General features: G+C 38.5%; 1 protein-coding gene across 1 annotated transcript in view; it reads right to left on the bottom strand.

Moving 5' to 3' along the window:
* Positions 1–607: 607 nt before the first annotated feature.
* The window catches only part of CD226 (CD226 molecule), a 61,632-nt gene continuing 40,914 nt past the window's right edge, over positions 608–21,325 (bottom strand). Inside the window, exons 4-6 of the mRNA XM_069467877.1 lie at positions 7,454–7,556; positions 3,216–3,273; positions 608–721 (exon numbers count right to left, since the gene is read on the bottom strand). Coding sequence (XP_069323978.1) covers positions 608–721; positions 3,216–3,273; positions 7,454–7,556 — 275 coding nt within the window. The remainder of the gene's footprint in view (positions 722–3,215; positions 3,274–7,453; positions 7,557–21,325) is intronic.

Here is a 21,325-nt window from a genome sequence, read left to right as displayed (position 1 = left end):
AAGGCTGCCCTTCCCTCTTCTGACGACACCTCTCTGTGCTTTGATCCGCCCCCCAGCTCTAGAGGAGAACCCTTTATTGACTTAAGCCATTTTATCCTTTCTGGCCATGATACCTGTTTAATGATAGAAAAATAACCAAATTTGTTTGCTCCGTTAGAAAAGCAATCTCTCTACCAGACAGAAACAAGGATGTACGAATTCCCAAGAGTTACTGGCAGCCGTCTTGACGTGAGGGAAAGCCTGCATGAGAGTTAGACCAACACCAGGGAAGTATCCAACACTGTGGAAGGGGATCCAGAAACCAGTTTATGCCCATACTTAATTCTGGACACAACATTTAAGCCCTGGGGGGGAAAAACCCTCGTCTAATGCTTAATCTCCTCTGGATTGTTCCATTTAAGTTTCCTTTTCTGTATAAGCTAATTAGAGTCAGGTTTTTCTGAAACATTTCTGTCAAGAATGTTCTCTAGGTATTACAGTATTTTTCCTACCAAATGAAATAAATTCAGTCAACCAGTATCTAAAGGTAGACACTGGGTAGTGGGAAGAAATTGTATAAAGACTCATGTATGTAATAGTCATTAATTTGCTCACATCAAGGGAAAGCTTAGACTCTAGCCTTTGGTCTGCGAGAGAAGGCTGGGTAGTTGACATAAATATCCTCTCTTGCATCATCTGTGGGTGGATCGGCAGAGGTGGGACTTCTAGAGTTGTTGGGTGCCTAGAAAAACAAACAGCAGAGGATGTCAATAATTCACTACATTTCAGCAGTTAATAAAGACATTCAAAACATACACCTCTCCTCAACTCAACCATGATAGAGGTCAAATTTCTATCATAATTTCATAAAACATTCTCTTCATTGAACTTTCATTAGAAACCACATTCTTAATTTGCAGGACTCTGAGTGAGATGCAATAGAAATCTAATCTAGATTATCACTTGCTGTATTGTGCTATGAATTACCTTTTTCAATGTAGAACTCTCTCTCCCAATTAGCCTATTAGCCTATTTTGATAAGAACAATTATTTTCATTTTTTAATATGGAAACTCCAGTATTTCCCTATAGTGTGTACTCATTGGTGTCTGTTGAATGAATGACGTAATAAGTATTTTTAAGGTACATAGTGTCCTAGGTTTAAAAAACAAGCAACTGAACAAAATAAAAGAAATTAACAAAACTGACATTCACTTTCAAGATGATTGAAATTCAAGTGCCATTATTACATAGACTACCTTAAAAAAAAAAAAAAAAGAATCAAGTAGGTCTAACTTCTTTGACAGTCCAATTTACTATCTTTTAAAATCATCCTTCACAACATCATTATTCTACAAAAGCCTAAAAAAGTTGGATACTAATATATATAGTTGCAAAGCTCCCTTCCTCCCCCCAAATTCACAACAAAAAATTTGGCTTTGGATTAGACAAAGGGCTACGGATTAAGAATCTCCAAATCGTATGTGAAAGAGCCCCGTTTCATTGCTTGCTGAGGTGACTGATGAAACAACACAAGCCACCTTGGTTCTGCAGCTAGGTCAAGAAGCAAGCCATGGGTTAGCCAAAAAAAAAAAGAAAAGTTTTCTAAGAGTACTTAATTAAAAAAAAAAAAAAAAAATTAAACTGACAGATTATTAAGAGGTCTGAAACAAATATATTGGATTATCAGAAACTTTTTAGTACTTGACGTTTTGACCATGTAGAATTCAATTGCAAATAATTGAAGAGAACTTGATGAGTTTTTGAATAGCATTTGAGGAAATGTTTGTCTTAGTTTGAGCTGCTATAACAGAGCACCATAGACTGAGTGACCTAAACAACAAACATGTCATCCTCACAGTTCTGGAGTCTGGGAAACACATGATCAAGAGTCTGGTGGGGGCCTGCTTCTCGGGATGCAGATGGCTGACTTCTGGTTGTATCCTTGCATGGCAGGGAGCAGAGAGCAGAAACAAGCTCTCCTGTCTCTTACTAATCAATCACATTCATGAGGGCTCCACCTGCCTGATCTAATCACCTCCCAAGGTTCCCACTTCCTAATACCATCACATGGCGGGGTTAGGATTTCAACATATGAATTTTGGGAAGACACAAAAATTCAATCCATAGAAACATTTTATTGTAAAATTTTATAAACAGAATATGCGTTGGAGAGGTTTGACCTACAGTGGGGATAATGAGCATGAATATAAGCATCTCTCTTACATGCAAACCCTGAAGGAAGTCTCTACTCTTTTAATTAAACAACAGAGGGCAGAGCGAGGTAGAATGAGGAGGAAAATTTTACACTTCCTCAAACTCATACAGCCCATAAGAACGTTCTTTAGCTTTATAATCTAATTTTAGCATCCATTAATTAATAAATTAGTTTCAAATGTAATAATAATGATGAATATCATGTATTGTATCCTTCTATGTGCTTGCTGTGCTTTGGGGTCTTTTATGTAGTCTAATTTAATTTAGCCTTTCACAATAATCTTATGACATAAAAATATTATTGTTCATTGTACTGTGTTGGATAGTTTCCCTCCAAAATTCATGTCCTTCCCAGAACTTCATAATGTGACCTTCTTTGGAAATAGGATCCTTGTAGAGGAAATTAGTTAGGATGAGGTTGTACTGGAGTAAGGGGGGCCTTTAGTCCAATATGACTGGTGACCTTGTAAGAAAAGAAGGCACACAGATGCTGCACGCAGGGGAGGGCGCCATGTGAAGACAGACCCAGAGACTGGAGCGATGTGTCTATAGGCCAAGGATCGTCAGCAACTACCAGACGCTCGGACACAAGCATGGAATGGATTCCCATCCCAAGAAGGAACCAAGCCTTCTAACACCTTTTTGTGGACTTATAACTCCCAGATTGTGACAGAATAGATTTCTGTTGTTTTAAACTGCTCAGTGTGTGGTAATTTCTCATGGCAGTCCTAGGAAATGAATATAGATTTTGGGAAGGCATGGGGTTGATTGTTTTTATAACAGTGTAACTGCTCTTTTATTTATATCAATATAAAAATCTTAGTTTCAAAGGATATTACAAATAGGAGAATAGTTGAGAAAATAACTTTCACAGCTGATATTTGAATTCCAGGCCAACCGCATGGCCATTTTATTGAAAGGAGGATAAAAAATAAGATTGCTAACTGCAAAACAGACTGATTTTACAAGACATTTACAGGTCATCAAAGGGAAAAAAATGACAATTCTGAGCAAACTCACCTTTTTCTGTGTATCCCAGAAGTCTTTACATAGGTCTCTTTTCTGTCTCCTTCTCCATCTGGAAGGCATCAATAGAGGATGTGAAGACACGATACTCCAGCACTAGTATCATTTCAAATGCTCTATACTTCACCCTACCCCCAGCCCACACGCACGGACTAAATACGTTGAAGCAGCTATCCACCACCGCTTTCCGCACACTTATCCAAAATTCTATTGACCTGACTTTTTTCATTTTCCCTACCTTTTCCAGTGTGCTCACAGACAGTGAGGGCAACTAAATGAGCATTCAACCAGCGTGCATTAGTAATTCCTCTCAGTGATTTCACTGAAGAATGGTTTATAGCAGGTTATTACACACGTGGTTTGCAGCCTTCTCCAAATAACCTGGGACTTAGAAATTCTCCACAATTAAAACTTCTTAGAAATGCCAACAGTGTAATTTCTTGGATGACAACGATAATATAATTAAGTTTATAAAATCTTCCAGGTGTTATTCTAAATCACCTGCATGGATTGTTTTATTTAGATTTCATCAAACTCTATATCTAACAGAGCAGGAAACTGAGGTGTAAAGCAGAAGAATAACTTGCCCAAAATCACATGGTTAGTGGTAGCGTCGGGATTTAAAGCCACAGCCCTCCCTCTTGACTGTCAAACTCCACGACTTCTGGAGTCTCTTCACTGTCGCTAAAGGGACCACCTGGAACCGTGTTGCTCAATAAACTCTCCACGGTTCCAGCAAAACCCATAAACACCCGACTTCAGGAGAACTCAGAAGAGAAAATACAAGAGAAGAAGAAAAGTGGCTGCTGTAACTGAACGCAGTAGATAAAATAACTATATCCAAGTACATAAACATAGTTATCACGGGGAGATGGTGACTCTTTTTTATGTTCCGAAAGAAAAGATTCTTATGAACAACAGAGGAGATGGGTTAGATCCAAACATGTAGGGGTTTTTTTTGTTGTCGTTAAGATAAGGTCGACAGGAAACATTCCTCTGCTCAAGGACAGAGTATGCAGGTGGTGGATATTGACTCTAGCAGTCTCTTCTCATCACTTTGAAATCCTCCTGCCATATCAACATGTTACCTCATTCTATGTGCATTTATTTGCTTTATTTATTAGTATTTAAACCAATTATTCCTTAACTTATTTACCTATTCTATGTGTAAATTTACTATGTGCAAGGCATGTTTCTAGGTGTTTTATGTAAGTTAAGTAATTTGTTCTTCAAAAGAAATCTATGATATAGATGCTATTATTATCCTCTTTTTACAGATGAGGAAATTAGGACAAAGACCTATGATTTTTGACCTTTTGTTAAATCGTGGTTCACAAGGCTTGCTATCTCATAATACAATTAACATTTTCTCAAATGTGTCCAAATTCTCACACACACACACACAGGCCTAGAGTACAGTGTGATGAAGAAAAGAGAACGTGGAGCTTAGAGTCAGATGATCTCTGTATAATTTTTGCTCTGAAATGTAGTAGCTGAGTTATTTACATCTCTAAAGTTCAGTCCTTGCATCTGTAAGATAAAAATGGTAAACATATCATTGATTGTTCTAGGTTGACCAGCTGTTCTGGTTTGCCTGGGACTATGGAGTTTCCCAGGATGAGGGATTTTCAATGCTGAAACCTGCAAAGTCCAGGTAAACCAAGGCATTCTATTTACTGTGAACGTCAACATTGACAACAAATGTAAAAATAAGTATCTAACACTTTTGTCACTAAATGTTAAATTTCTTCCTACATACACAGATGTCAATGAATAGAATATATCCCTAATATTTTGGGTCTTGCATGCTTACTAGTGCTACCCCCTCCCCAGCCCTGTTCACTTACTAATGTTACCGTTCTTATCTCTACATGAAAACCACACAAACCAGGAGCAGAGAAACTACTTCCAATCCCCCTGGACACACAAGCTGCTAGACACTGAGTGTGAAGAATTCAGTTTCATTCAGACACACAGTCTGATTTGTGTTGGCTTCTATCCAAGTCAGTACATCTGAAGTGGCAGGATTACTTTAAACAGCAGGTAAAACAGAGTTCAGGAGAGGTCATTGTGGAAGTCTTTGGGTCATTTCTCAAAGCATTTCTATTTGAAATAACATCCACAAACTTATACAAGCAACAAGGTAGAAAGAACAAGTGCTTTTTCCTTTGTGGTTCTTCCATGATTATGAATTCAAGTCCACTAATCTTCTTTTATCACATTTAACCAAGTGGGACAATATATTCTACAGTTCAATTTAGCTATTCATGTAAAAGCGATACATTTTCATGAAGCAAAATCCATCATGTCCAACATCTGTGACCCTCCAGAGATCAGTTTGGTCACTTGCTCTGAGCCACATTGCCGGTCCCAGTGCGCTCGCGCTGCCAGCTCCGCCCTGGGTGCGTTTTCTATCGCCAAGGTGAGGCGGTAGAGAAGTCCTTGGTGCCACTAACACATGGGGCCCTTGCCTCAATTTGCTAATTTCTGGTCAGGGAAAGACTTGAGGGCAGCCCGTGATGGAGAAGGTAAAACCACTTCTCATGTTTCCATTTAATTAGACAAATGCTTATTGAACATCCATTATTTAGACAGATTAGTGTTAAATGCTATCAAACACTAAAAAATGAATAAAACACAAACCCTTTCATTATGAATAGAAGGGAATACAAACATGAAAATGATTAAAATACGAAGCAGGATGCTAGGATAGCAGAGAAGAAGTACAAGATGATCCCAGATGGTGACATCATGTCTATTTCGGGGACAGAGAAAAGAACAGATCTCACCGAGGGGACAGTCCCGCACCTTGAATGATGCCCAGGGTTAAGGCAAAATTATGGGGAAACAGCATTTTAGTAGCATACCAAATGGGAAGAGAGCTGGGTGTGTTGCAGTTTTAACAAAATTTGTCAACATTGGGGGGAGCAAATGAAGTAGAAAATATGAAGGAAAATTAGACTTCAGTCAGAACGTACAGCATCTTTGATGACAGGGTTAATGAGTTTTAACCTTATTCTGGAAGCAACAGGAAGACAAGAAAAGGTATTAAACAGGAGGATGACATGCCAACCCAGCTTTTAGAATAGGAACCAGGAAAACTTGACGGATTAGAGACACAGGATGAAACTGAGACTAGACTGCAGGGTAGTACCAAAATCAAGTGAGCTGACATGACAGCCTCCAAAAGGAGGAAGAGGTCAAGGATACAGAGACATAGAGATGGAGAAACCTACCGGAAATTCTATGAACAAGCCACTGGGGTAGTGATACCAGCAGAGTAATGGAGATGGATATATCCATTCACCCAGAAAACACACATTAAGTGTCAGACATGCAAAATATAGATGTCACAAGTATGGTTCTTTCCTCCCTTTAGGAGATAACACTTTAGTTGGAACCCATTATAAGGAGTAATCCCAACCCACTGTGACTACAGCTAAGAAGTAAAACACACACCTAGACAAGTGGGTTGGTAAACACGGGAGAGCTAGAAGGGGAAGGAAGCATCAACCAAGAATATCCTAGAAAATTCCTAACTGTGCCACAAGACAGTAAAAGGTAAAAGAACAAAACAAAACAAAACAAAAAAAAACCCACACTTTTGTAGAGGTCAAATGGCTCCCTGTTCTCTCTAAGGTAGCGCCCTCCAATCCCTTCTTCCTCAGCACTTATTAATAATAGCACCTAGGTTGCTTGGCTCAGAGGATACACAGCTATTTGAAATTATGTTGTCTGCTTATCAGAATGTGAGCTTCATTATGTCTTATTCACTGCTGTGCACAATAAATATTTAAGGAATGAATAAATTAAGGCTTTGTCACTGTTAAACCTTGTTCTTTCCCATCTCAGAATCCCAGTCTCTCTCTCTCTCCCTCCCTCTCTCCTTCTCTCTCTCTCTCTCTCTCTCTCACAAACACACACACACCCCACCCCCTCACTGATAGCTTTTCCTTGGAGGAAGAGGAAGATAGGGTGGGAGACAGAGCAGGGGTAACAGGCAGAACAAGAAAAGGAGGGACAACAAACGTCTACTCATTTTCAGATGAACTACTCTAGCTTTCCCTTCTAATATTACCACAATTTCTTCTCCTCCTTCGGGTAAGAACAATACTCAAAAAAATCCATATGTGGATGCTGAGACAGTGTGACAAATTACGAGGTTAGTGATGGAGATCCTCTGACATCAGAATTGTGCAGGGTGAATAAGCAGGATCAGTCGTACTACTCACCTGTTATAGGAAATGACAATGACGGTGGTAATTAGGATAACAAACAGCAACAATAAAGCTGTCCCTCCAGCCATGAAGAGGATATATTGGTTATCGGTTTTACCTAGGAGGAAAAAAAAAATTATAGTAGGAATTAGGAATTCAACCAAAGGCAGAAAAAAAGAAAGGTAGAAAAATGAAGAGTAACAGTTAAAAATAACAAAGACTCCAATAAAAAAATAGAATGAACTAAAGAAAAAAGACAATTTTGGAGTCTCCTAAATATTTCTCACCCTGCACAGATTTTTATTTGTCCCCTGATTAAGCTGGATTTAACACCTTAAGAAGAACAAGAATATCAAGGGCATACATCCACCAAAGACATCACTTCATTCTAACAAGCTCCCGATCACACTCACAAAATCTTTTGTAGAAAAAAATAACTATTGAAATAGTAAACAAATGAAGATTTCTTTTTATATCTGATATATTAAGTACATTCAACACACACCAGTATGTGATTTTGATGTTTATAGTAGAATTTTGTTTTAAAAATATTTTGACTCAATTTGTTAATGATTAAAAATAATCAGAAAAAATATGTTATTCCAACTCAGTGTTTAATTGGAAATTCACAACGGTCCAGGAATCTGAAATCCTCATCCTGGGTCTTTTACCGTTTAGCTGACTGACCTCCAGAAAATTCCTTCACCTCCTCTGTATGTGTCTCTTCATCTGCCAAGGGATAGCAAGGACGGCCGTTCTAATTACATCACAGAATTGTGGTAAGACTCTAATGAGTCAACAGTCAAATGAGCAATGAACTACTACTAGAGAAATGTCCCCTCTGGAGTGTGATTGCAGTGAGGTCGGAGACCATTTTATCTTTTTATTGCATCCTCCTGCCCAGGACAGAGGTCACATGGCCCCACCTGCGGAGCACCATGTGACATTTCACACAGAGAAGCCCATCAGTATCTGCTGCTGGTGGGAATGGGATTGCATTGAAACCTAGCAGTTGTCTTTATCACCATCTCTCTTTGGGACAGTACATCTCCCAATCCCCTACACACACACACACACACACACACACACACACACGCACGCACAGAAAGGGGCCAGGCTAGCAGGGGACAGCACAACTTTCCTCCCTTTTGAAACTGAAGCTCAGATGCTTGTACCGCAATTCCCAGGCTGTTTGGAATCCTACTGCAATCTGAAAATCATGCTTTTCAACCAACTCTCCCCATATTTTCCTCAGGTTATTTCTTCCATCATACTCCACTATTTAGCCACAACTTTTTTTCATGATAAGAACTCAAAGTCTAGACCCACTCATTCTTTTACAAGCTTCACTGCAAAGCGAAACTAAGACAAATAATAAATGTTTTATTGTTTAAATTTGTTTAACCTAGATTTCACATATAAGCAAGATCCTACAGTATTGTTCTTTCTGTGTCTGGCTTATTTCACTTAGCATGATGTTCTTAAGTTTCATCTGTGTTGTCACACATGACAAGATTTCCTTCTTTTTTAAGGGTGAATAGTATTCCACTGTGTATATATACCAGATTTTCTTTGTCCATTCATCTGTTGATGGACACTTAGGTTGTTTTCATATCTTGTCTCTTGTGGGTAATACTGCAATGAACATGTGAGTGCAGATATCGCTTGGAGATACTGATTTCATTTCCTTTGTGTACATACCCAAGAGCGAGATTGATGGGTCATATGATAGTTCTATTTTTAAGTTCTTGAGGAATCTCCATACTGTATCAATAATGGCTGCACCAAAATTTACATTCCAACCCACAGTGTACAAGGTTTCCCTTTTCTACACATCCTTGCCAGCACGTGTTATCTCTTGCGTTTTTGATAGTAGACATTTTAACAGGTATGAGGCGACATCTCACTGTGGTTTTGATTTGCATTTCCCTGATGATTAGTGATGTCGAGCATCTTTCCATAAATCTCTAGGCCAGTTTTCAGTCTTCTTTGGAAAAACATCTATTTGGGTCCTTTGCCCATTTTTTCATTGGGTTATTTGGTTTTTTGCCATGAAATCCTGTCATTTGCCATAGCATGGATGAATCCTGAGGATATTACACTATGTGAAACAAGCCAGACCCAGAAAAACAAATACCGTATGATCTCAGTTACATGTGGAATCGAAAAAAGTCTAACTCATACAAGCAGAGAGGAACATGGTGGCTGCCAGGAGCTGGGGAGGCAGAAAATGGGGAGATGTTGGGTAAAGGTACCAACTTTTGGTTACAAGATGCGCAAGTTCTGGGGGACCTAATGTACAGTACGGAGGGTGATAGGTGAGTTAATTTGATTATGGTGATCATCGCACAATGTTTACATACACCAGATCGTCACATTGTACACTTTGAATGTATTCAACCTTTATTTGACAACTAAACCTTTCAAAAAATCTTATAAGCAATTGTGTTCTTTGGGGTTTTTTTGTACTTTCAAGATTTTCTAAATAATGTGTTGCTCTTGTAATCAGAAAAAAAAGTATAAAAATGTAAAGGTCTGCAAGCTTAAAACAGAATATCCTACCAAGTTTTAGTGGGTATATTTAAAGTGAAGGATATAGAGACCTTCTTTTTAGAATTAGACTGAGAATACTTAATAATTAAAATGGCATTCTTTATTAAGCTCTAGAGTATATGAATTTAGAGATAGAGTTCTTGAAAGTATGGCCATTTGTGTCACACTGCTCAATCATAAATACAAATTTCAAATGCATTCTTTAATATGAAATTTTTCACCTATTTTTAACCTCTTCTAGTAAAGCGTGACCTGTTGGAGTCAGATCCATTTATTCATTCAGCCTTTAAGCACATGGGACTTCAGGGTGTACTGCGTACCTGGTACTATAGATAAAGTGGTGGGTAAAACAAAGCTGATACCTGATTTAATGGAGCTTATATTGTTTTGACAAGTGCTGGACCATTTAAAAACAGTCAGGGAACAAACACTTTCCCTTAAGAAACAGGGTAAGAGCACAGGGGTCAGGCAGGTGTTCTGTCCCACCTCGGAGACGTTTCAATCTAGAGAGCCCCAGCCTGCAGCCAACACTGCTTACTCTTCGCCCCTTTCCCTGCCCTCTGTGGCTCTCGTGTGAATGACCGCTGCTCAGAACCAGGCTGGTGTAAACACGCAACTTGCTGGGCCCTGTATGTCTAGGGGGGAAAAAAATGAAAAGCAAATGGGTGTGGATGCTTTGGGGAGTTAATCGATAGTTCATGACATTCCCTTTTTTCCTTAAGTTTTCCTAATAGATCTTAGGTTGAATAATGCCAGCCCTCAAGCCCTTCTCTTTAAAAAAGAAAGAATTATTGTCTGTTTTCAGCAGCCACTTTTTTGCTGACGTTTTTCACTTACATCCCGATGCTGCGTTGATTCATAGGAGGACAGAAGTGTCTTGAACCATGAAGCCATTATTTTTCCTTCCATCACAAAAGATAAATACAGTTAAAACAATTTAAAGCAAGTCAGTGAAATATATAAATGAATAATTTACTCCAGGACTGTGACCCTCCAGGCTAAGTTTCTGCCAGTGACAAGTATTTATGGCTGAGTTATAAACCCTTAGAAAAGGCTCATGATAGAAGTGCTGCCAGATCCTTCCCTCAGAGCCGGGGGACAAGAGCAGCCATTAGTGTCTATTGTTTATCCTTTATTGGGGTGTGGGGTGGAGCGAGAGAGTGAAGAAACCAAGTAACTTAGAACCTTAATAACTGGACCAAAAAACAAGCCACGGGGAAAACTCACAGATCCTGACCCTCTAATCTCTGGGGCTGGGGGGAGGGGGATGACAATTAAAGCCACAGTGAGATATCACTTGGCACCTGAGATAATGGCTTTTAGCAAAAGATGAAAGATAACAAATGTTGGTGAGGGTGTGAAGAAAAGAACACCCATGTATCCTTCTGAAAGACAAATACCTCGTGATCTCATTTACATGTGGAATCTAGAAAACTCTATTTCACAGAAGTAGAGAGTAGAATGATTTTTACCAGAGGCCAGGCAGAAGCGTGGGGAGGGAGAAAACGGGACTGTTGGTCAAAGGGCACAAAATGTCAGCCGTACAGGTGGAATAAGTTTTGGGAGCTATCATACAGCAAGGTGACCACAGTCATAATAACACATTATATATTTCAAAATAACAAAGAGTAAATTTCAAATGTCTCACCATAAAATGATAGGTAAATGAGGTAATAGGTATGTCAAGTAGCTTCAATCACTTATTTTACACAAAAGATAATCAAAACATCACATTGTACCCCATAAATATATACAAATATGGTTTATCCATTTAAAATATCAATTTTAATTTTTTTGATTGTAAAGAGAGAAGCCCACATATGAGATCTCATTCTATGTACGGATGGAATGTACACAGTGAGTGAGCTCACACAGAAGAGGCGTGTGTGAGCGGACACGTTCAGCGTTGTCGGGTCATTCCAAGTTTGACTCACTATGGGATGTCCACAACTACCCAACCTTTGTCTCCCATTAGACACTGGTTTGCTGAAAACACAGAGATTTAAGAGAGAAGCTTGGGGCCTAGGTCTAATTCTTCTCCCTGGAAGACCTCACATAGGACACAATGGTTCAGACACTTTTTTGTGTCAACTGTAAAATGATGATAAAATTAACTATTGTACCTATAGAACTTTAATAAAGCATGAAGAGGTGCTTTAATATTTTAAGCACCACATAATATAGTTATTAAAAGTTCATATTCTGTGTACACTTATATTTTATGTATACACTTTCCAAATTAGGGTTAAATAAATAACTCATTTCTATTCTTTTCACGTTGAAATGTCATGCTGAAGTAGCCATGTATAGCAGACGATGCTTGCTCCTGGAGCCAAAGCCAAGCTCCCCTTCCTGGGGAAGGGCAGAGACAGTGTTGATAAACACACACACAGCAATCCTAGCGTTGGAGGACCACTGGAAATAATGGTAGCCCAAAGTTTGTTGAACTTTCCTGTATGCCTGAAATATGCATCAAGTAGATATTGATATGGTAATGTTATTCCAGGCTTTCAAAGGTCAACTTTCTCTGTGCAAATCAGTTTTATACTCTTTCTATTTCAGAAATCTTCCCCTGCTTTATAGCAAGAAGATCCTAGAGAATAAATTATTTTCAGAGAATTAAAGGGCCATGACATCAACCTCTAATCCTTCTGAGTAAATAGCAACTGCTCTTCCTCAAAATAAAAGTATCAGATTTCAACCGAGAAACATAAAGCCCAGAGAATCTAAACAATTTTTGTGTCACTACAGAGCAAACCAGCGAGCAAAGCCAAGTTTCCAACCTAATGTATAAATTTTGTTATAATCTTTTCCTCCTGATGAAGAATAGTTTCACAAATGGCTTAAGCAGTGTAAAACTTCATGTCAGTTGAGAAACATATAGCTTAAGATAGGCTGTAAGTGTCGCCTACATACATAGCATGACTGCATCAGCCACATTCTCTGGTACCAGAATGGGGCATCATGCAGTACAAAGGGCCTTGTACCCTACAGCTGCCAGTGTACGGCAAAGGGATCTAAGTCAGCATATGAGCACAAACGGTGGTGAACATCTTCAAATTCGTACATTTATTGAGAAAAGTTTCAAGGCTAACTCCATTATATTAGATATCTCATCTTTTTACCTGAATATTTCTTAGTCTTATACTTCGTGTGCACTTGCCTCAATTTTATGAATGTATGTTTTTTAAAGGGGACTGTATACGTGCATCAAGTCAGATAGTCGAGAAATGCACCCATCTTGCTCACTTTCTTAGTGAACTAGTGTGAAAAAAGAGTTAATATGTCAGGCCCGAGACTGCAGTTTCTAGGATGGCTTGCATACAACGTTGGCCCTCAGCTGGTGCGTGGGAACTTGGATTTTCAGAGCCTTCCTATCATTCCCTAACTGACAGAGTGGTTTATTGTGTCTACACTGTTTACACAAACCATGTGGTTTATGCTAAACACTTGCTTTTCTTCTGGGATATCCTTCTAAGTTAGTACCAGGAACACAACTACAGGCTAAACGCCGTGAGTTCTGCTAGCGAATCCCAGACCCTGGAGAGGGAGGACCCCAAACACAACTGAGAAATGCCATTTGGTCATTTCTTAATACTGGTGGCTCATGTTAAAATGATGTTTCCATCATATTATTGTAAGAACATACGCATTCTTATAGATATTTTATTTGAAATATAGTTTACATATATAATAAGCCTTATTTATATAGGTGATAAGTAATGAGATGTTTTATATATGTGAATCTTCTAAATTAGTAAAGCTTATTCCTTTCACATATCAAGTTTTTAAATTATCATTTTTAGATGGAAATAATTCTAAGCTCGATAGCATATTTCCAAGCCTTACTAAACAGAGAATAATTAGCCAACATATGGGTGTCCTGAGCCATCACGCTGAGCACCAAGTCTTGTAGGATGGGTAACATCTACTCCAAATTGCCTTTGTCTCACTACACATATTAATAATAGGTTCTTTTTATTATTATGTTGGTCTCCGGACTCACTTTAAACTGTTAGCAACCTCAATTTTTTTTCTCTCAGTACTCCACAGTCTAGCATTTCTTAGCCACTTTTATAATTATTATATTTACTGTTAGTTTGTTACAACAGGAAGCCAGATACCTGAAAGTAAATGATCCCGACCAGGATTGAGAGACATTTTGAGTCTAAGCTGAGAGTGGCTACATGATAATATTACTATCATGCTTATCTAAAGCATAGAACTTGTTGCATCTGCTTTGTTTTCTTTTTTATGTTTTTGTTATTTAATTTCTGGGGGCAGGTCCCAGCAATCCGTGTGTTCAGCAAGCTCACCACGGGATTCCCACGCTGGCTCCCCAGGGCAGCTCGGAGGAGCCCCTTCCCGGCGAGCACCCCGGCAGCCCCGGCCCTCTCTCTGTTTTCTCCTCCCTCCCCTTCCTTAGGGCACTGACTTCAGAAAACTTATCATTGTAAGTTCTGTCTCTTTGAAAGGTATGTAAATCTTCTTAAAAGCTAAATAAACCCCTTGTCAGCTTTATGATGGAGAAATGTCTTTCTCAAGGACCTGGGAGCCATCCCTTTGAAATGTAACCACGGGGAAGACAGAAGCCCATCTCCCAGCCTCTGTGGGAGGGTAGGAGCCTAACCTCCACAGGTGCCTCAATCAAGGTGCAAAATTACCTCCTGTCATAAGATGTAAGAAGTTTATTTTTCCTTTGAATAAAGCCACTTAGCTAACACAGATGTCACCCCAATTACCAGGTGGATCTAGGATGAGCTGTGTATGACAAATGGTGCCGACAAGTCTCCTACCTGAAGACTAGCTATCATTTATCTTCAGAACATGTATGTGATGTGCTGTTTCTACTTGGTATGTGAGGCAGTGAGATTTCTTTCTGTCTTTGCAATCTCTTAGCAGGTTGCCTGTGCTAGGCATCACATTCTGATTTAATGTTTATTCAGTAATAAAATTGTTTTCTTTCTCTTCTACCTTTATGGAGCAGTTTCCTGGGGAGGGAGGAGATTTTGTTTCTTACCATATTTTGCCTGCACATTGTTATTTTTATCATTGTTTAATCAGGTGTAATGCTGCATTACAGTGTTACTATTATGCTTATCCTCTGGATTACAGTGTTAATAAGACATTTTTTCAAATACTCTATTGAAATCAAGATAAACAACCTGTCTGTAGTTTGCCTTAAGATACACAATTGGCACACCCTATCATTTAAATATTTTACATATTTAGCTGTACAATATAAAGTTACACAAATATGAGAGAATATAAGTATTCAGAATGTTTACTGTAGAAAATAAGCTGGGTGTGGTGGCAGGTGCCCATAATCCTAGTACTCAGGAGGCTGAGGAGGGAGAATCTCTTGAGCCGAGGAGTTCAAGACTAGCCTGGGCAACATAGTGAGACTCCATTTCAAAATACATAAATAAATAAAAATTTTAAAAATAAACTTTTGGTTTCGGGAGAAAGATTTTGGAGGTTAATCCCTTGCTGTCCCAAAAAGTAGAGAAACTATTTTTACTTTCCTATGACTCCAACTCTGGTTTCAATAGTTATTAAGCCATTAAGGTCTACGTACAAGAGCGAGAGAGCAAGATTTGAAAGAAAGAGAAGGAAGGAGGAAGCTACAAAGGAAGGAGGGGGTGTGCTTGGGAACCTTCAGCAGATTCCTGGGAAGTCGCTCGAGGAAGCCCAGCGTGTGGCCCTGGTGAGGCCCCGGGGGCAGGTGCCGTGCAAGGCCCAGAAGCCACGTGAGAGCCCAGCTATCACCAGGTCTCCGATAAGAACCGATTCTGCTTTGCCCAGAGGCTGCTCCTAAAATTCCCCTAATCTGTTCCCGGTGTGGACCTGACTTCATTGGCAGCCAGCACCTTCCCTCCGGACCCCAGCACCTGCTGGCTGACTTTGCCTGTTCCTCCTATGTGTGGAAAGCCTGCCTCGCACGACTCCACCGTGTGCACACGCCCCAAAAAGAGGACAAGTAGGAAGAGGAGAACGCCCCCACTCAGCCTCTCAGTCAGCTGGAGCACCCCGAGCTGGAATAAAACAGTGGGAGATCACCCCCCATTCCTTTGCCTATGCTTGTTCTATATGTCGGTCCTGTTTGAAGCCTATGGTTTGTAAAAACCTCCTAAAAGGAAGGAAATGCTCTGTAACTCTACAATCATCAGCTCCTGTTGTGTTGTGTCTGTTGATGATGGTAATTTTTTTCTTCCACTTTGAGCAGAAATACAGTGCTGTGTTACAAATGAGAAAGCCGAAGCCAGTCTGCCCGGCTCTGAATCCCAGCTTCTCACCTACTGGCTAGAAAGCCTTGAATGAGTTACTTTAGACTATCCAGGCCTCACTCACCTCATCTGTAAAATGCGGATAACCATAGAGTTATTGTGACAAGTAGAAGAGTAATTACCAGTAAATTCTTAGAATAGCAACTGGCACACATAGAAATAGGATATGTCTGTTTATTGTTTAGTGCCAAGAGAAAGCCCCATGTCACTTAACTCTTATAACTGCTGCTTACAACTTTTTCCTCGGGCCCTTAAAAAACTTCAAAACTCAAACTACATGGCATGTATAAAGACCTATATATAAATGTATTATAAATGTCATACAGATCTTTTCCGAATATGAAATTCAGCAAGCTTTCAGATGAATATTTGCCTTCAAATATCCTACCCATTTTAAACTATTTTATGAAAAAAAAAAATTCACTAAGTGCACTAGAAAACATGAAAATCAATGCCTGGTGTAAGAAACAAGGACTCTAGTAATAATTTCAAAACCTGCAGCTTTATGCTCTAGAGTTTAATTACCCATCTAATCCCTCTTTTTTTTAAAAAAAAAAAAAAGCCAGTAATTTAAAAAAGAATTACAAGATTAGAATTCAAAACTAGTACTTTCATTTATTGGATTAGGAAGAAAAAATAGTAGTCAATATAAAAGCAAAATGACTTGTTCTAATTAAAGTATTTGGGATCTGGCATTTGTACATATGTTAAGTATGGTTGTAAAACTGCCCCCACAATCACGTGTATTTATTGAATGTTTATCATATGACATGTGCAATAATAAACTTCTTGCTCCTCCTAACAAATGATCACAGATATATTATTAATAATTCACGTGACTATACACACACACACATGCACAAATTAAAAGAGTGAATAATCTCTCCTTACGCTCCATGTAAGATATGAAAAACTGAAGACACAGTGACATCAGGACAACTGTAATTTGTGAGCCTGTATTTTTCGATATTTGTAAATTTGCCTCCTCTGTGGCCCTGATTTGGGAGCTTCTTTGAAGAGAAGACACAGAAAACACAGCACCCTTTGTTAATGCAGTCTTCTCATCTCAACATCTACTTTGTGCTTGGCCCAAATCCATCATCATCATGATAAGGCTTTTTTCATTTCACTCACTATTCAACGCAGCTAAAGCCATTTCTCACTTTACACCAATTCAATTGGCAGCATTAACATTGCAACTTTATACCTGTGGAAGGAAGAATCTCTTCTTTTGAGTTAATCAAATAAAATGTCACTCATATCGAAAAGATTATGAACACCGTGGCTATTTTTCAGTTCTAAAAAAGGTAAATACGTTGAATTGATTCTGAAAATAAATTTCAGAGCGGCCAATGAAGATTGCAAAATATTCATTTCATAAAAGTTGTACCAAAAAAAAACGTGTTTCCCTGTTGAATAAATGTCTTTTTTAAATCTCTGAATCATTTCAGTGTAAATAACTTTAAGATACAAATTGGGGTTCAAAGATATATTAATATCTCTACAAATTACAGATCTATATTTATTATTCATTTCCTGTCCTTTTAACTAACATAGTCCTCTGCAAATCTACTACGTCATCCTTGAGTATTTGTCAGTAGTCAAGGTAGCACATGTTTGAAATACTTCGGAAGAAGTTAAAAATATAAGTCTGATTAATTGAGTTGCAATACTTAAAACAAGGATTTCTACTAATAATGAAATGCCATTAATCTTATATGAAGAACTAATTTTTTAAATTTTAGGTAATTTTCTACTTGTCTTTGGAGAAAGCTTTGCACAACCATCTTTGTTCAGTTTCTAAAAAGGTTCCAAGAGACAATCACAAGCTGTTAACAATTCCCAGGTGCTCTTAGAATGAAACTTCCACCCATGACAAGAAAGTATAAATGGTTATTTTACAGTTGGAGTCATTAGGAAGATCTCTTAAATAAATGTGGCCATGCCTAGATTTCAAGTGGGAAGAAAATCAGTACATTTGTCTGAATTTGAATTCCTACCTATTGTCTAAATCCCTAGGGAAAGAAAAACTTCATGGAAAGTTTCAAATTCAATCTGGGGATAAACGACCAACTTTAGAATAGCAGTTCCTAGGATCAACTGTTTTCTAATTCTGCCAACTTGCATTGTTTGCAATGGTGTTCAATTAGAACTTGCTTTATGTACATGAGGTAGCAATATACACTCAATAATATTCCTTATATGACAGTGACTTCAAATCAATTTAACGTGTGACCTTTCAGAATTTCCTTCTCTCTGATAATAATTTGTCACTATTATTCAATGCAATGTCTTATTTATCTATACAAATACGGTATGTATAAAAAATGACTGCAGACAAACATCCTAGAATTTTGTGTGTTAGAAAAAAAATGAATAAATCAATATGTAGGGCTTACAAAACAAATTAACTGACCAGTTGCATTTTTTAAATGCAATGTTCTCATAAAAGAACTGATTTGGGCAGAGGCAACTATAAAGTAAAGATGCAACGACATAATAAGCCATGATTGAGTAATCAACTCACTTGTGCTGTTGGAAACTATGTTTCATCTGGATACCCAGTTATCCCCCAGAATTTTAAAAACAAAACTAAATTGGGCTGAAAATTGTGGTTGATCTGTTTCAGTGGAGGCTGTTTTAACTTGTGAGCAGTGGCACCGGTGCCCTGGGATTCTGGTCGTCTGGTCCTGTCGTTTCAAGGAACTGTCATGGACCTTTTAATTTCCACGTAGGTACAGATAATAAAAGGCTGAGGTTCCTCCCACTACATCATGTAAATGGACATATCTGTCAGCCCAGGCCAGGCCGGCTCACAATCCCTATGTCTGCGATCTTCATATCTGTTCTAAATTCACAGGAGTGGGACAGAGGCTCCGGATTAACAAAATCCGCTATAAAAAACCATCTTATCTACAACCTGAAAGAGTTCTAGAATCCAGATCAACTGGGAACAAACTGGTTGAATTTCGGCAGAAACTAAAGGTCACAGAAATAAATAAAATGTATTTCTCTTCTTCAATAGTCTTATAATCCAACCCAGGAACACAAAGTCTCAAAGTCAGTAATCGTCACCGAGCCATATGTAGGCAAAACTTCATAATCTATTCTTTTATCCTCCACAGAAGCAATACCTGGGAAGGTTCTCTTGACTATGGCACTGTGATTTCCCAGTAAACACTTTTATAATCCTAATTTACAAACCCCATCCTCCTGTTCTAGTGACCAGCAATTATGCACCATTTGTATTTAAAAATGCAAAATAAGAAAATGAAAGTTAAAAAAGGAAATAGACCTTTCTGAAAGTAACATATGTAAACAAAAGTTCATGAAAATTTTCTCCCCAAACATTGCATTTGATCTTCTGAAAGTTCAGTTTCTTTGATCAGCAATCACTAAACCTCAAATGTTAATCATTGACGAAGAAAACCTAGAAATAATCTAACTAGAAGACTTGAAACTACAACGAGCATAGTCCCTACTAGGATAAATGGAAATACTAACATATAATCAGTCAAGAACACTTGCGGAGCACACCCTGGAAAGACTTGGACAGCTTTAAACAGAGATGCCATAATCCCTAATCACAAGTAATTGCTGACAATAAGAGTTTGAGCCATTACAAATGGTTGCAGTTACTAAGTCATTCGAGGGTAGCAATTTTCAAGTTATAAAAGTTTGAGAAATTCAAGATACTTACTGGCTCAATGCTAAGAAAGCAGTCCGAACTAATGTGGAAAAAACATGAAGACGTTGAGACCTGAAACTCTACAGGAAAGGAGGTGGAAGTAGTGAAACTTAGGTTGGTTAAGAAAAGAAGAAGGTAGGAAAGTGTGAGTGGCTGTCTCAAGACGCCGGAAAGCACAAATGGAGATTCAGATCACACTGACAACGTCTCTCTCCCGTGTAGGCCACCTTTGTGCCCAGGAAGAAGTAAAATTGTCTCTGTTCGCAGATGACGTGATCACATATGTATAAAACCCTAAAAACTCCACCAAAAAAAAAATGGTTAGAACCAATAAATGAATTCAGTAAAGTGGCAGAATACAAAATCAATGTATGAAAATCAATTGTTTTTCTGTACACAAACTATCCAAAAAGGAAATTAAGAAAACAGTCCCACTGACAATAGCAAAAAAAGAATAAAATACTTAGAAATAAACTTAACCAAGGAGGTGAAAGACTTGTACTGAAAATTATAAAGCAACTTACTGTTTCTTCAATACTGCCTTGCCACCTTTGCTCAAGAATCAGCAGTGGCTTTCCTTGAGTGTTATACGAGATCCAGAATTCCCACAAGTTATCACTTAAATTAACCTATCTCATGCCATACGAATCCGTAACTCAGACTCTGCCCCAGCCCAGCTGTTTGATTGCAGCCACCTCCCCAGCCCTGCAAATCCTGTGTTACTCCAACAACCTGCCTTATCCTGACTCCTCAGCTCTCATCACCGATGCCTCATACAAAACTTGATGGTCCAGCTGAGTGGCCTCGTGGCTGGAAGAAGATTGTACAAGGACCTGAGTAAACATACTCATCAGTGGCAAACACAAGTTTGTTCAAAACTAATCTCCTCCAGAACTTTCTGTGCAAACTGATTTCATTTATTTTGTCTATGTTCTTTTTATCATCAATAAGCTCACTTTAAACAAGAGTAGTCTGCACATCATTTCGTTAATAGTAAAAGACTTCTTCATAAATTCTTTGGGTGGCACCTAAAATACTTCTTTCATGACTGATGAAAATCTAGAGGATACCGAGGGCCAAAAATTATTTTGGTCACTATCAATGGACACACATTGTCCCCTGTTCCTTGCCCTGGCATCCAGACAAGTTTCAAATTCAGGAAAGTCAATCTAGAACTACTTCAAAAGTTGGGGGAAGACCTCCTATGTGTATGTCCACATGTGTGTATGAATATGAGAGCCCTAAAAATCTTTCTTTTAGATCCAGTACTATGTCCTATAAAAGAAGTTGATGGGAACTAACAAAAGCATGCACAGCCGTTTATAAAATCTGTGTCACAATCGCCTTTCCCTTGACAGT

The sequence above is a fragment of the Eulemur rufifrons genome, chromosome 5, assembly GCF_041146395.1.
Source record: "Eulemur rufifrons isolate Redbay chromosome 5, OSU_ERuf_1, whole genome shotgun sequence".
NCBI classification, from domain to species: Eukaryota; Metazoa; Chordata; class Mammalia; order Primates; family Lemuridae; genus Eulemur; species Eulemur rufifrons.
The sequence above is the reverse complement of the archived record's forward strand: the minus strand, read 5'-3'. Positions and strand labels throughout refer to the sequence as shown.